General features: G+C 48.1%; 2 protein-coding genes across 3 annotated transcripts in view; both read left to right on the top strand.

Moving 5' to 3' along the window:
• The first annotated feature begins 1,537 nt into the window (after positions 1 to 1,537).
• Positions 1,538 to 5,180, top strand: LOC134037863 (uncharacterized). Of its 2 annotated transcripts, none has more exons than XM_062483416.1 (7): positions 1,538 to 1,661; positions 2,840 to 3,240; positions 3,564 to 3,698; positions 3,786 to 3,847; positions 4,090 to 4,236; positions 4,521 to 4,634; positions 4,830 to 5,180. In XM_062483416.1, exons 2-7 carry the CDS (start codon positions 2,844 to 2,846, stop codon positions 4,875 to 4,877), a joined length of 903 nt encoding a protein of 300 aa, XP_062339400.1. In that variant the 5' UTR covers positions 1,538 to 1,661; positions 2,840 to 2,843; the 3' UTR covers positions 4,878 to 5,180. The 2 variants fall into 2 exon arrangements, with proteins under 2 accessions (XP_062339400.1, XP_062339401.1); XM_062483417.1 differs by having other exon boundaries at positions 1,574 to 1,665.
• Positions 5,181 to 5,817: 637 nt separating this feature from the next.
• Positions 5,818 to 16,772, top strand: part of rassf3 (Ras association domain family member 3) — a 36,466-nt gene continuing 25,511 nt past the window's right edge. The window contains exons 1-2 of the mRNA XM_062482821.1: positions 5,818 to 6,491; positions 13,595 to 13,728. Of these exons, the coding sequence (XP_062338805.1) occupies positions 6,005 to 6,491; positions 13,595 to 13,728 (621 nt within the window). The 5' untranslated portion in view covers positions 5,818 to 6,004. The remainder of the gene's footprint in view (positions 6,492 to 13,594; positions 13,729 to 16,772) is intronic.

Raw genomic sequence — 16,772 nt, 5'->3', positions numbered from 1 at the left:
TTGAACACCCCTTGGTTTAAACACTCCCTAAACATGGCCAGAAATGTTTAATGGGTTGGGCACTGAATAATACACCCTCGTACAATGTCAGTAGGGCACAAGTCCTGGATAAGACTATGGTTGACATGCACTGGAAAGTAGGGAGGGCTGAGGTTGGAATAGCTGATACTCCCTCTTTGTTCCTTGAGCCATTACTAGTGACCAGATGTTCTGAGACACACACACACACACTCACACCAGACACCCCTCCCAGAAAATCATCATCGGCATTATCGAGCATGGCAGTTTCTGACCTCCTCGAAAGTTCCTCACTCTTAATAATGGCATCATGGAATTCTATGATTATAATTATCATTATTGTTGTTATTATTATTTGTATTATTATTCGTATTATTATTATTATGGTTTTATTTTGTTGTTTTCTACCTGAGTGTACGACTGGGTGGATGTGTTCTGTGGTTTTGCTTTTGTATTGTTTTGTTTTAATGATGATGGAATTACTTGAATGTTGTTGTTTATTTTCTGTTATCCAAAAAAGTGTTGCCTCTGACATCATTTCCTGTGTTTGGATAGGTATTTAAGGGCGTTTCAGTGTTGACAGTTTGACAAGGGGCTGTGAAGACCCCTGAATCGGTGTGAACACAAACTCTAGTCCACATATTTTAAGAGTCTGGTTGTTAAAGAAAAAAGTAGGCTATACCAGACCACACTGAACTATCATTGCTACCTGCCCTAAACAGGCCCGACTGAATATTTCCTAATAGGACCGATCCAAAACGCCAGGCAGAATGGCACAGTAGACAACAGGAAATGTAACGCAGCCTATAGTTATGAATGGGAATGAACCCACAGTAGGAGACTCCAGAATTATATGGAATACTCCTGAATGCTTGGGTTTTTACTGTACTTCCGGTTATGTGACCCTTTACAAGCCTGGTTCCGCCTAGGCAACCTTTAACCGGTTATAATGTTGCTCTGGTTGGTATCGTCGGAGTTCTAGGTCACCATCCAACTTTTCTTAGTTTACACAGATTTCCACAATCCCATTTTTCAAAGGGATTGTTTAGTGCCATATGAAATAGTATTTTGATGTGAACAAGGACATAGGCCCATATTCTGAATTCTGACACACAAAAAACTAAAATCTATCCCAAAAAAATCTTAATTTTTTTTTTCTCCACCCTAAATTTTCTAAAGAATTTTAATTAAGAAATGATATAATCTCTTCAATGTCCAGTGGATTATTTGTTGCGGGGAGCGGGATTATTTGAGAGGCATATACAAAGCATGTCAGATTGTACAATTGTAACATCTGAATAACGTTATCATTTTAGAATAATAATAAAGTTTTAAAGACTTGGTTGGTCTACGTGTTTTTATTGACATGATGCGATCAGCTGACGTTCAAGTTTCACGTGCTTTTGAGTTGGGCATTTTAAAAACCTTCGACAACTTCGTGAATTTACTGTGTCATCCTTATTCTTTCGGTTTCATGTTGCTAGAGCGAATTTAAAAAGCAATGCACACTTAAATGAAGCAGCATTACTGGAAACCCCAGTAGAGGAGCAGGCTACCGGTATTTCTAGCAGTAGCGAACAAGGAACGCGGTTAAGAAGGAACTAGGCTACAATTTTGCCCACTTCGCCAACATTAGTAGAAACGTAAGTACGTATTTAAGTATTGGGTGTAGTTTATTTACTTTAAAAAATGTATGTGACATATACATTTTTAAAATACGCATTTTTGACATACGTGTTTGGGAGCCAGCTTCTTAACCTCAAACTTTTTACCGGATTGTACAGAACCCATAGGCTACTATTTCTTCGATTCGAGACTTTTCGATCCGTCCTGGCTGCCCACAAGTTTATCCGTCTGTTCTGTTATCGGATTAACCAAAATGACAGGTTATCCTAACGTTTACATTTTCAAAAGCCATAGCACCTATTTACTGACGACGTGAACTCTAATTTACGTGTTTAACTTTAACGCTGAAATGTAGGACTAGGCCTACTTGATTAAAGACCGATATTCTGATTTTGGATGAGCATTAGATTAACATAATTGGCTTAAGGGAAATCGGTTTGTGATACAGTCTGTATTGATAGCCCGTTGACAGTAGACAAACATGTCTGGGCATTGAGTTGCAGTACCTCCCGAAGCCTCGTACTTTCCTTGACAGATAACGTAGCCTATGGCATTAGGCAATTTATAGGCTGACACAGCTTAAAGTTCAACGACCTAGACTATTTTCGTTTGCTGTCTTCAGTAATAGCCAATGACGCATCAGGGTTATCGAATCGTTAAAAGTCCACACTTGGGTTTTTCCCAATCTAGCAATTAGCGTCTTCACGTAAAATGGGCAGTGTTTGCACTATGACCAATTGCAAGCATGGACACGTCTAGATGACGTGTCGATGAACTATTAATCAAATAGGAAGAATTAAAAAATATTATCCAGGCTAAAAGCAACACAGTTACTGCTGCCAAAGAAAGGACTGTGTGAATGTGTAAATCAATAGGCAAGGCCTATCACTTCATAGGCCTTCATTAAGGCATGATCAGATCGAACTATAATTCCAATTGTGTATTCCCTTAATGTGTTCATTGGATGTATTACTATGGCGTGTAAGGCCACACAACCGTGTTAAACGGTCGTCGGAGCAGATATAGAACACATGTAGACATAATTCACGAGCAGCACTGCCAACATACGGCTCGAGAGGCAGACAATAAGTCATACCCTTTCCATTTAGTCCACAGTTTATCGAGCGACAGTTCATCGTCAAACACTTTATGCAATGCAGCCCGACATTAACATTTCCTTCTACTTCCGTGTCAGAACGATGGCGATTGGTCAAATGGAGGGTCATGCCAACGCGAACGCCGTCGCGGATGCTGACGGACGTGCCCCGGTGGATGCCATCCAAAGTAGCGCCGCCCACCAAGCGGTGGCAGTGGCCAGTGACGAGGGCATGGAGGACACGGTGGAGTTTCGGGTGATGATGGCTTACGCCACCAGGAGGAGGCCTAGGGAGGTGGCCCCACCAGCGGAGGGGGGCACAGAGCCTCAGCAGGGCGTGCCCTCAGGGACCCCCGAGTCCACGGCCAGCCTGAAGGAGAGGAAGAAGAAGAGAAAGATGAGGAGGTTTCTGAAAATGTTCGCTTGCGGGAAAGGGCCAATCGATCCGGAGGAAGAGGAGCCACGACAGCAGGACATGGCAGCGATGTCCAGGGGCCATGGTGAGTTGTGGAAGAAACCTTGGGAGGAGCAATTGCATCCATTTATTTTCCAGGGAGTTTTCCTTGTCTTGTCTCTGAGGGTTTATGTTGGTTTAGGTTGCAGTTCTATGGGCGTATGTGAAGCCCTCTGTGACATTCCTTTTAAAAAGGTCTATAGAAATAACATGTGTATATTTGATTTGATCTGGACACCAGTTGGTGTTTTGCTTATTTCATGGGATCATGTGGTTTTCTCAATTTCTTTGTTAAGAACTTTATTTGACACCAGCTAATTGAACCAGCTTCTCCCCTAACTATAATAGCTCTGGGCCTGTCCGTTTCAGATGGAGGGGGAGATGAAGAGAAGATAAATGGAGTTGGAGACAGAGAGGGACTGGAGGACGTAGCTAACAGACTGACCAAGATGGCTGATGCCATTAGCTTCACACCTGGAGATCTGGAAACGGACGGGGAGAAAGGTCATTTTAAAGGACATTTAACGTCATCTCTTCAATTTCTTCTCTCACACACCTGTTCCAGCCTGATGCATTGTTTTTGCTTCGCAGATTCCGTGGAGACACTCGTGGGGTTGTTGTTGAGAGAACACGGGGACAAATTGAACGACGAGGTGAGAGAACTTTTCCTACCGCGTAAAGTGTCGGTTGTAGTTCTGCTCCCGTCCACCAGGTGTCTCTGTAATCCCAGATAATTCCACTTTAGCCTGATTGACGTCGACCAAGAATCCAATCTGTTGGGAGTTGCCTGAGTCGAAGTTTACCATGCACAAACAAACTAGGGAACGTCCTCCTTTTAATGTACCTGGCTGAATAAATGTCAGACTTCTAATATCTCCCCTCCCGTTTTCCTTAGATTCTGAAGGACAAATCTCTAGCCAAAGAACTTCTGGGTTCCTATAGCTTCTTTTCCAAAGTGATCTCAACCTTCCTCAGAAGGGTCGGGCATGACCCCGAACCCAGCACTGAAGAACCCAAAACCCAGATTGCTCTCACGTGTGAGGTAAGGGCCGCTTGGATATACCCTCAAGAATGTGTCACGAGGTGGACTGCACTGTCACTAAAACGACGGTGATATAAACGTTCACCGTACAACAGTCGATATTGTGACGGGACCTCCACCATGGGGGATGCAAGCCCCGCCATTTTGAATGAGAACTCGCCCTCTCGACGAGTGTTGATAGTTGAAGCGGATGCCACGCCCCCTCGACAGGGCTTACGTTTCGCCACGTTGTGTGTGTGTGGAGGACGAAGTGTTTCAACGTGGATTCTCCTGTCTTTTCCCAGGTGTCCAGTCGCCTGTCAGCACTGGACACGCTCCCTATGAACCGGGTCCTTGGCTTCGGAGCCAAGTTCCTGAAAGATCACTACTCCCCCTGGGTCATGCAGAAGGGTGGATATGTACGTAGGCTACCTCCTCACACACACACACACGCACGTATTGACTCGCTCTGTCGCTCTCGCGTGTACTCACACACTCAATCATTTGATGCCACACACACACATACACGCTGCCTGTAGTTAAATATGGGCCCTGTGGTGATAAGAGTAGATTCGGATCAAAATGACTGAGTGTCTTCTGTACTCTGTCTGCAGGAGGAAGTGTTTGAGAGCGAGGACGACACTGATGAGGAAGGGGTCTGAGCGGGGTGCCACCTGAGCCAGCCCTGTGCCAAACTCCACCCCTAACCCCCCCCCCCCCCCCCCCCCCCCCAACCAGCAGGGAACTTAAACTCAGGGTAAACCAGATGTTGGAGCCAAACTGAAAAGAAGAAAAAAACGTTTTGCACAAGAGACCTTTGATCGTTGAAAGTGTGTTTGTGAGATGCAGTTCTTCACTCAGGAGCACGCAACAAATAAAGGCTCATTTTAACAGGCTGATTAAAACCTTGAATGCATTAGTCTTGTTTACAGATGTTTTTTGTTGAGATTTAGGGATAAAATATAGGGCTATAATGTGCAAAGAGCCACACTATTTAAATGAAAGTACTTATTTTTTGTTGTGCCAAAGCTGTATGACAGTATACTGTGTAGAGTACTTTAACTTGATGAAGTGTAATATGTGTAGACTAGGGTGTAGGCTTGACGGTTCTAGAATGTTTTTTTTTTAAATATTATCTAGCTATATCCGATTCCAATGGTTAATCACGGGAAAACTGTATGTCTATGAATCAATTTGCCAAGATAAATCAAGATTGTATATGTTTGCTAAAATGTATTCTTGGGTCACTACAGGGGCACACACACACACACACACACACACACACACACACACACACACACTACTACTTGTAGCGTAATACAATAACAATACAGTTACTATTGTCTGATTCGAAAAGCTGACACATTTATTAAAATGAAAATAGGGTGTGGTGAAATCTTAATCTTATATATGCTTTAAATCATGTTATTATAAATGTTTGCAGTTTCCTTTATGATCAAAAACTGCATTTGGTAACGGTTTACTGATTTGCGCTTCAATGGCTTTGTGGCTCCATGGTCTGGATTCCACGGGATCTGAACTGAAATGAAATCCAACCCGTTTCCCACACCTGCTAGACCTGCTTACTGACAACACACCGAGCAGTCGCGAGAACAATTTTTAATTCACACGAACAAGGTTGAAATATGGTGGATAGGTGGAATAACGTATCGTCAAAGATTTCATCGGCTACGCTTTTTTGTTTCTTAAAAGTAACCCGGACCGCGGAGAAGGTTATTGTAGTCAATTGCGTCCCGTGCGCTCAAGAGAGAGCGTAATTTATAACGCGATGCATAACAATCGAAAATATTCCCCGACGCGGTTCATCGAGTCACAGGTAACCGTGACTTTCGTTAATAAATCACCGATACCGCAGAGGGCGATAGCCACTATGGTGGACACGGACGACTGTCCCGAATGTCCACCGAGCATCAAGATGCGACACTCGAAAAGTAGGGTTGTGAAAGCCGTCAGGTGCCATCCATCGTCTCAACCCCTGAGCCTAGAGAGCCTTGAAGCGGCCTGGAGCGAAAAGAGACCCGATCCTGTACTGGTCCCCTCGGAGAAGAAACCAGAACCGGAGTCAAACCCCGCGCCCCGTAGCAGGAAGAAAGGGTACAGGCCTCCGGATGTGAGGACGATATTCTCGCCAAGCAAGAGAGACCCCCGGGTGAGGGAGGAGAAAGGCGAGGGGCACATCTTCACCCAAGGTGTGTCAGGCGCTTGGTGCGACGTCTGCTGCCAATACATCCTCCACGACGGTCTAATTTGCACAGGTAAGTTATGACAAAGATTCAAGATATTTAAGGATTCGGTGTATTAAGTATTTTCATAAACGTCATTAAGTGCCATATCATGCCAATGCTAAATGCTCAGATAGTTGGCAGATTACCTGCCATAATTGGCATTTTGATCAACATAAACTTCGTTTATTCGTTAAACGTTTTCAAACTTCTTTAGGAACTACACTAAGAGACACATTGGTATGTAGTTTCTAACACTGAACGGTCGGATACACATTCCTTCAGATTGGTACAGTACTCCCACATACTGTACAGCCCTCTAGGGCTGGGTTACACACGCACTTCTATGTGGTATGCTGATAGACTGGTCCGAATGACAACATCCACCACCATTACGTCTCCACTCATCTCTCCCCGCATAGTCGTGCACTTTTAGGTAAACTACTTCCTCAAACTGTTCAGCAGCTGGTATGGTTTGTATATATTTGACTCGCATAAATGAGTTGACAAGAAAGTAAACTGCTGCACCTCAAATTATATTTAGCACCTCATAATAAGCCACGTCCGACTATGACTTTGAGTTCACGTTTCCTTAAGCCCTATTAGAGAATCATCAGAAAGTCATAAAGTGACTCCATGTCGGACTGTTTTGCAGTTTACTATCCATGATAGTTCTGTTTAAAGAGCAGGAGTCTCTCAAATGTGTGTGTGTGCACCCCTTCATGTGTGTCAAGGACTTTCTTGGTGTGTGTATGTGTGCATATCTCCGTGTGTGTGTGTGTGTGTGTGTGTATGAGTGTGTGTGTGTGTTTGTGAGAGAGAGAGACAGTCATTTATCCACTAACCACTCACTCATTAACCCCAGCGGTCCTTTGCGGTCATCGTTCTCACGCGCCTCGCTCCAGTGAGCAGCACAGACAGTTTTCCTGGAGGCGTCAGGGGCATTAGACCTAGGTTAGGAGCGTGTCCGGACCGGACTGGACTGGCGGTTAAGGATTCCAACATTACTACAAAGTGGACTGTAGAGCGTTCTAGGGACACAGTTAACTGGAATTATGTTTATTCATTGTTTGCATAACATACAAGTACAGGTCCATTGGAAATATTGGTCCTCCTTCGATCGACTGTTTCAGTCTGCTACTGATCCGTGGTTTTAGATCTTTATTTCTGAAAATAACAAAGCCTAATCCTTTGAGAGCAATGCAAATACATGAATACCATACGAATCTCTATGAAACCTATATGAAACAAGTCTAAACACGTGGCTCCCTGCTTTTGCTTTTAGAGCTCCACGTAGCACAGCACAGCACAGCACAGACACAACTCCTTCTCCCTATCTGCCAAGTTCAAGCCTGTCTTCTCTCAAGAAGGATATGAGGTTGTTTATCAGTGCTGGGTGACCGTGGGCAACTGTGAAGGCCTTTTTGACATCGCTCGTAAAAAAAAAAAAGGCTTGTACAAACCAAGTTGGATTTAATGATGATACCCCGCATGCCACTGAACTCAGGTAGGATCCTAACCCGGCTCGGTCCGGCCCTGTGCGCCTTGAGCTGCCTCAAAGTGGGTCAGATCAGAGGAGATAGCTGGGAAACTGAACCCTGGAGTGGTGTCGAGGCCTTTATCTGGTGTGGTGTCGAGTTGCGCGAGGGTGTAGATGTGTGTTTAGTCACAGATGGGTAGAGGGGCACCGAGGCGGGTCAGGACACGTTTGCCACAACCCAGAATCGCTGCGTTACCTACCGAAAAGCAACGTATGTGATAGCAAGAGTAGGAGAGGCATTTATATCAACGACCAATTGAAAAACAATATGGTTCAGGCAGGAAGACTCAGTCGTAGGCAATGAACACTTTATTGACATTACAATACATGGTCATGGTGTACTGGTTCTGCTCGCATTAGCGCCCAGGCTGTACCCACCTGAGACACTGTCCCGTGCAGAGAGCTGTGGCACACATTCCCCCTAGATAGAGGGTCCACAGAACCAAGGGTGGAGGCCGGGGTGGTGGAGGCAACAGGAGTGAAGCGCTGACCATCCTTCATATCACGATGGATCAGAAGGTCATTTGGACCGGTGAACCCAGACACAGAGTTCAGGGGGCCCGGGTCAGGACTTGGAGGTCTCTGTTGTTGCGCGTTTCGGGTCGGATGGGAGGATAAGCTGGTGGTGCGTTTCCCATGGAGAACTTCCCGCTGGTACCTCCTCACAGCTAGGCAGAACGTGGGATGGGGGTCATCCTATGGAGTCCTCCTGATGCTGGAATGCTATTAAGGGTTGGGAACCTTTTCCTGGAGCCACTGTGGCAAATACAGGAGTTTCATGTTATTTATGTTTACGGGGAGTGTCTAGCCGTCGGTGTTCTCTCTCTGTGTGTGTGTGTGTGGGTGTGTGTGTGGCTGTGTGGGTGGGTGTGTGTGTTTCTATCACCCAGCTGCTGTTTGTGCAGGCTCCCTAACAGTGGGGCTTCAGAAGAAACGTTGCCCTGTGACAGGTTAATGACCCAACACAATGAGCAGACACACACACACACACACACACACACATACAGTAGGTGGGTCACCGAGGGGGTACAGCCAGCAGGGGTGGGACTAGACAAGGCCAGACATGACATGTGAGCCACAAAGAGAGCGTCCGACAGAGAGACAGACAGAGGGAGGGAGAGAGGGAGGAAAGAGTCCAGGGCAGGACAGTCCAGAGATGGGATTTGCACGATGGCCTGTGGTGCTAAGGCCCCCCTCGGTGGTCAGACCGTCCGCTAGAGCGCATGAAGCTCGGGGCCCTGCCCTGCGTGTGCCACCAGCCATGGAACTGGGGAAAGGCTTGGGGAGGACCATGAGGAGGCTAACCGGGTTTCTATCCCGACTCCCCAAACTGGTGCGCCGCTCTGGACGCCTGGAACTCAGTCTGCTCTGGAACACCTCTGGTGAGTCTATGTCCGGATGTGTGTTACTCCGCTCGGAACTCTAGCCCCTGTGTGTGTGTGTGTTCAGCATGTCCACAGTTCAATCCGTGCTATCTAAAGGGGACATTCCTGGTGGGCCGCATGCAGCGGACCGCGACGACCCTCGTAGAGCACAAAGCACAGGGCTCGAACCGGCGACCTCCCTCCCTCTGTAACACGGCGGTGGTCTGTCGCCTCTAAACACACCGGTGTGCTCGGACTCCAGCCCTCTTGGACATGTCTCGACAAAGAGAGTGGTGTTTCATCTCCCTGGGGACGCTGTGCGCGCTGTCGGTTCGATGGAATAGGAGTGCGGAGTGAGTCTGCAAGGGATGGACTCGTGGAGTCGCGAAAGAGGACAGACGAGTGCAGATGGAGAGACACGGCATGAGATATGGAGGGATGGATGGAGTGAGAGAAAGGGACCCACAGGTCCAGTTGGCTGTGAGAGGCTGGGGGGGGGGGGGTAGAGAGAGGAGAGATACGGGCGCTTTGAATAATTGAATGTCAGCAGGCTTAGAATTCCTAGAGACGGCTAGAATTCCTAGAGACGGCTAGGACACACTGCCTCTCAGTGTGTGAATGACTTCACGATTCAGAAGTGTGTGTGTGTGTGTTGGTACTGGGCACTAGGCCAAAGTGTGTGTACTAATTTAGGCCGGAGCCGGATGTGAGGGGAGACTGGACAGAATGTGGCGTCCAGGCTTCAGAATGCCAGACTAAAAAATGTCCTACTGAACGCTGCCCAGCAGGGAGACTGGCTGCATGCTTTTGAGTCAACACACGCTGAGGAGTCAAAACACACACACGCACACACACCCCTCTGTCCCAAAGACTTTTATGTAATATGACACTTTGGTATGTTTGGAGTTGAGCGTGTCATTAGCACACTCTCCCCTGCAGATACGTGGCTCTTTGTTGCAGTTCAGGGAAGAGATCCGTTTGGGCCATCGCTCACACCTGCTGAAAGGAGGGCTTCTCTCAGCTCTCATGACTGGAAGTGAACACACCCACGCACACAAGCATGCTCGCACACACAGGTACAGATGCACAACCACACACACACACCATCCTTCAAACTTTGAGCTACATTCTTAGTGTCAAAGCTAACTGTGGTAATGTGAAGAAAGAACAGGATAATCATTAAGGAGGGGAAACAACGTGGGGGGGCAACAAAGAGACAACAGATTAGAACAGCCCACACCTGTTTTACACCCCCACACTCCCCCCCCTCCCCCTCACACCCCCCCACCTGCCAGGGAGAGGCAGGACCCACCAGATGCACCCTGTACCCCTGACCCCCCGCCCCCCCCCCCACACACACACACACAGACACACACTGAACCTTCCAGATCATTCCTACTGCAGTTCACAACGAGGCCCTCCGCTGCCCTTTTGACCGGTTTTTACATCTCTGTGCAGATAGTTAGCGGTCGGTTGAACGAGAACATTTTTAGATGACAGTTTGAGGCTCCGTGTACTTAGACGGTGATAGCTGTGTGGGTGTGGTTGAGCAAGAGAGACGTGCCAGCTGTTAGCTTTGAATGAGGCCAAATGGTGTTTGTCGGCCGGAGTGAGAGGCCGACAACTGATGTGTGTGTGTGTGTGTATTTCCCTGCTTGTGTGCCACTAAACGTGTTTGTCTGCGGGAAGGCATGTGTACACGTGTGTGTGTAATGCCATGTGGATATCTGTGTGAGTGTGTGCGCGCGTGTGTGCGCGTGCCAGCCAGGAGCTACCTTTGGGCTCTCAGCACATCAGTGTTGAAGCAGATGAAGGGTGACGCCACCCCCCACCACCCCCCCCCCCCCCCCCAGTCCGCTCCCAGAGGCATCATTAGTCAGACGACTCCAAATTCCACACACTGCTGAAAATGACTGAGCTAGGACGGGAAACGGTGTGTGTGTTTTCTGTTTTGGTTGAGGTTGATGCTTGAATTGTGGTGTGTGTGTGTTGGCGTACGTTTAGTCCGTCTCTCCCTGCCCCTCATCCCGACAAATCGATTACGTCCGTCTGGAGACGGTCCCACGATTCAGACAGTATAATCGATTTCCTCCCAAATTCTATCTCAGGGGCCATTCTAATACGTTTAACCTACCCTTAAAGAAACAGAACAAACATTCACGGCTTGTGTATACAGTAGCTAATGAGGACTACAGTTGTGTCGTTTCAGTAGTGGAGTGTGGGGTTTCCTCTGCGTAGCTGCGCCAGGGACCAGCCTGCACAATGGGCTCGCCCTGGCTCTTTGTACCCAGGGATGAAGAGGGTTAGAGGGGGTTAGAGCAGGAAGCCAGGCAGCCATGAACCGGATCATTTAAACCCCCTGTTGTGGGGCCGGAGGATTTATGGAGTATGGAGGAGGTAAGGTCCCCTCGTGACCCACAGACGTGCATGGTTGTACACGCTCACACACACGCCCAGGGGAGGGCGTGTGTGTGAGCGTGGAAACACAGAATGTGGGTGACCCGAACAAAAGTGCATAGACGTGTGAGCTATAATTTCTTTCTTTCTTTCTCTCTCTTTCTCTCTCTCGTTCTCTGTCTCTCTCTGTCTCTCGCTCGCTAACACACGCTCAAACACAGAGCGAAGGTGACCTGAGTCAGCAGCCCCATGATGCACCTCTCTCTGCCCCCACTCCCCGTCTGTGTGTCCATCACACTGGCCTCCGTTTGACAGGCAAAGCACCTACTCAGCACTCCACACACAACAGAGAGAGAGAGAAGCAATGGAGCTTCTGTAAATGGAGAGTCAGAGGGAGGGAGATGAGAGAAAGAAAGAGAGAGAGAGAGTTGGGGTAGCAGAGGGAGAGGTCCAAATGGAGAGAGAGAGAGACAGAGAGAGAGACAGAGAGAGAGCGGTGGTTAGGCAAATGACTGGTCAGGGAGAGTGAGAGAGAGAGGAGATGGGACTCTTGTTCCTAGTCTCATATCTCAGTTTCCTCCTTTCTGAGAACCAGCTCTGTGGATGGGATTGATAGTGTGCGGGGTATATGAATGAGTGTGTGTGTGTGTGTGTGTGTGAGTGAGGGAGCTGGGGAGATGCTCAAGGATGGGAGATGGGATCAGCCATCTGTAAACTGTCGGTGAAACTCGGCCATCAAGTGCAAAGGAGGTCTTCAGGTAAGGGAGGACACACACACACACACCTACAGTGACATGCTCATGGTGGGCATACTGTATCTCTGTGTGTGTACTTTACTGCAGTCTACAAAGAGGCTCGGACTGAAGCGATGGATAGTGTGTGTGTGTGATGTGTGTGTGTAGCCTCTCTCTGCCTCTCTCTCTCTCTCTATCCAAATGAATTCTAAGTAGCCTGCTGGATGTCAGCCAGAATATTAAAAGTGTGTGAGAGAGGAGAGAGAGAGAGACAGAGAGCATTTCAGAGATGTATCCAATCCTGCTTTCTTCCACTCATCCTAAGTTTAGGATGCGTGAGTGGCCGGATTCTCTGGAAGAGCTTTTCCTCTGAGGTCTGACTGACACTATGCCGGATCCCTGTCTAGTGACTTTGCATACGGTTGAATCCTCATTTGCAAATGGAGATCCCCGGGCCGGTTCTCGGCGTGAGTGCGGTCCTGGCGCCAGAGCGGTTCCAGGGATCATTTGCGTTGGAGGAAGTGTGAGAGGAGTAGAGAGGCTCAGCTAGGGGATGGAGCTCTCCTCTGCTGCATGCCACTGACACACACACACACACGGCTGTAAACGTGGACTCAGAGTCGGAAATACGATGTATCAGTCTTGTCATGTAGTGACACCAATGTGAGTCTGAAATGAATTGTTGTTCCGCTCTCCCTTCTCCTCTACCTTTCTTCCTCTTCTTTCGGTCTTCATCGCTTCTCTCCCTTTCTTCCCTCTCTTCTCCTCCTCTCCCTCTTCTCTTCTCTTCCTCTCCTGTCCACTCTTCTTCATCTTCCTCTCCTCTTCCTCTCCTCTCCTCTCCTCTCCTCTCCCTCTCCCTCTCCCTCTCCCTCTCCCTCTCCCTCTCCTCTCCTCTCCCTCTCCCTCTCCTCTTCCTCTCCTCTCCTCTCCCTCTCCTCTCCATCTCCTCTCCCTCTCCTCTCCTCTCCTCTCCTCTCCTCTCCCTCTCCTCTCCTCTCCTCTCCTCTCCTCTCCTCTCCCTCTCCTCTTCCTCTTCCTCTTCCTCTTCCTCTTCCTCTCCTCTTCCTCTTCCTCTCCTCTCCTCTTCCTCTCCTCCAGGTTGTAAGTACACATGCCACCCTGCGTGCCGTGACCTTGTGACCTTGGACTGCCACCCCGGGGGTCCCTCAGCCGGCGACCCCCCTCACAGCCCCCTCAGCCAGGACCACCTCAACAACAACTCCCCCCTCACCGTGAGTACCCCTGAGAAGGGGGATGTTTCTTATCCGTACATCAGCCTGATGGGGGCGGGAACTGAGAGATAGCGAGAAGGAGGGAGGAAGGAAGGAAAGGAGCGAGGGAGGGATGGAGGGGACAGCATGGAGAGGGAGGCTCCTTCCAAGTTTCGGTTCTAGATTTCCGTTCTAGAAAGATTTCAAGCTACAGATTTCGTTTTTTTACACATCAAACGCATGAATGAGAACATCTCAAGGGCCTGCCTGATCTTTACATGCATGTTTGGAATTTCTGAGGTTCAGAATGCTTGGGTTTAACCCGGCGCAGCATCTACCTTGCCTAACCCTGGCACACCCACCAGCTAAGATCAATACTCACTTATCTCACATCTACTGTATCACGCTTAAGTTGCATAAAGGAGTGGGTGAGCCAACGTCTTACCACAGGGGACGTTGCTCTCAATCTCCGCTTGGACAACTCTTCAAATGTAACAAATGACTAACTAACCACTTCCTATGGTGGGTGCCAATAAAAGAGCAACATTCAGTGTAAGTAAAGTGTAAAGACAAGCTTCTGGGATACAATTGCAGCTAAAAAGGGCTTTCATTTTAAATAATATTGGTATATGTGAACTAAGAAGTGTAATTGTGGTTAGATTGCAGAGTGTTTTTCAAAGTTTATAATGAAAATCTGCAGTGACCATACTTGATCAGTAGAGGGCAGACATGCTCATGAACCAATACGGTGATTGTGTATGTAAATATAGTCAAATTAAGCCCTTGGGGGACTGTTGAGACAGGATAATGTACATTCGTTCTGATGTACAAATGCTTCGTCAACACCTCTCTGTTCCTGTATCATGGTCTGTCGCGTTCTCTTTAGTCAAACTCCACGAGATTTTCAGGTAGTTCCCAATCATCCACCAATAGGTGGCGCTTCACTAAACAACTCTGAGAGAACATTCCAGACAGGAAGGTATTGGTAGAAGGAATGTTTCACACACATGTAACATGTGTCCCTGTAGAGCTTAGCTCATTAGCCTCTGTTGGTCAGCTTGTTGTGGTTGAGGGCAGGTCAAAGCGGTCACTGTTAGCATGCTAATCAGGTTGGGGTCCTGAGGGGGTCCCCAGCGTGGGGTTTTGAGGGCTGCGGTGAGGGTCTTTGCACACTTTCAGATGTGGGGTTTCATATACGTGCTTTGGCTGAAGTCAGAATTCGTATTAGTAGCGTATCGCAAACTCCAGACAAGTTGTGTGTGTTCCCATGATATTGTTGGGGGTGGTTCGGTGGTTAGGTGTGTGAAAAAAAAGCTTGTCGTTTAGGTTTGAACATAAGTGGGGACAAGCATTTTTTTATCACCCTCCATGAAAACACTAGCTGCTTATTATTAGCGAGGATGTGTTAGTGGGCTCTTGACTTTGGTAAGAACATGTTCCAACTGCCCCCCCCCCCTCAAACCCACGCCTCCAAGAGTGGCGCTGCTAATGTTGTGCGCGTGTGTTATGAAGGTGGGGTCGTTCCCAGTGTGCGAATTACGCTGGGGCTTGGGGGGGTTTGACCCCCCTTATTAAGACTTGGACCCCCCCAAAAGAGGTAAAAACAACAGGTCTGGGGGTCGATACATTTATATATCGTTCTTACTTGTAATCATAAATATTACTTTACCCCCCCGATTGTTATTTTTTAATTTTTTGGACCCCCCCAATTGTCCTTGTATAATTCGCGACTCTGGTCGTTTCCACGGGAACAGGGAGAGCAGTCGGCTGGTTTCTCCACAGAGCACCGTAGCCTGGTCTCCACGTGTTGGTGTGTGTGTCTACGTGTCCGCGTGTGTGTGTCTACGTGTACGTGTGTGTGCGAGTACACCACCTGATGTGACGTGTTGGTGGGTGAGTCTTCACATTCCATCAGATGATGCCCCAGTATCCCCTAGAGGAACAGTAACATGATCAGTTATGGAAGGGTGGTGGGTGGGCGGGCAGGGTGTGTGTTGGTGACAAGGGTGATTCACTACTGCATGGACCAGTATGACCTGTTGGGGGAGGAGGGTGTCTTGGAGGATGTGTAGGAAGGGGTGGGGGTGGTTCATGTTAGCGTCCCAGCCATTGGTCCAGGCTCCTCCCCCCTGTTTAGTAGCCTGTCAACCAACATATTGGACATTTCGTCCATGTTTTAAGGCAGGAAAGGGGTTCATGTTGGGTTGTGGTTGGTTTCACATGAGGCCGGCAGAGACGTGGGGGGGGGGGGGGGGGTGTTCTGCTCTGGATTGGTCGGCCTGGAAATGTGACTTCAGCACTGCACTCTGAGACAGCTGGGCTCCGCCCATACTCACAACCTTGCACTCTGCTTTGACTGATGGGGGAGGTACTGTGGATATTTGTGAGTGTGTGCGTGTGTGTGTGTGTGTGTGTGTGTGTGTGTGTGTGTGTGAAAGAGAGAGAGTGCGTGTGTGTGTGTGTGTGTGTGTGTGTGTGTGTGTGTGTGAAAGAAAGAAAGAAAGAAAGAAAGAAAAAACGAAAAAGAGAGAGTATGTGTGTGTGAAAGAAAGAGAGAGAGTGTGTGTGTGTGAAAGAGAGTGTGTGTGTGTGTGTGTGTGTGTGTGAAAGAAAGAAAGAAAGAAAGAAAGAAAGAGAGAGAGTGTGTGTGATGTTTCTTTATCGTGCCACACATCCTGTTTCCTGTACAGGAACACTTTCCTCCATCGGCACATTGATTCCTCCAGAAATCCCAACTGTGTACACACACACACAAACACACACACATACACGCACGCACACACACACACACACACACAATACTCTCTCACACAAACACAGCACACGTAGCCATCTTTGTCTGTTCACCATGTGGCAGGAATATCTCCAAACAGAGACTTTTTTGGCCTCAGCGCAGTCGAACAGTTTTGTGGCGAAGTGTTGCACAAGAGGGGTTGCGTTCAGCAGCACCGCCAGCCCACTGCTGCTGACTCAGTAGAGCAAGGGGCTGCACAACTGTCACTCTGGCTGTTATCCTACAGTCTAACGTTTCTCTCTCAGCACGATTCTAGGCCTGCTTGTTCTTG

This window comes from Osmerus eperlanus, chromosome 17 (genome assembly GCF_963692335.1).
Source record: "Osmerus eperlanus chromosome 17, fOsmEpe2.1, whole genome shotgun sequence".
Lineage (NCBI taxonomy): Eukaryota > Metazoa > Chordata > Actinopteri > Osmeriformes > Osmeridae > Osmerus > Osmerus eperlanus.
This window is presented reverse-complemented; position numbering and strand designations above follow the sequence as displayed.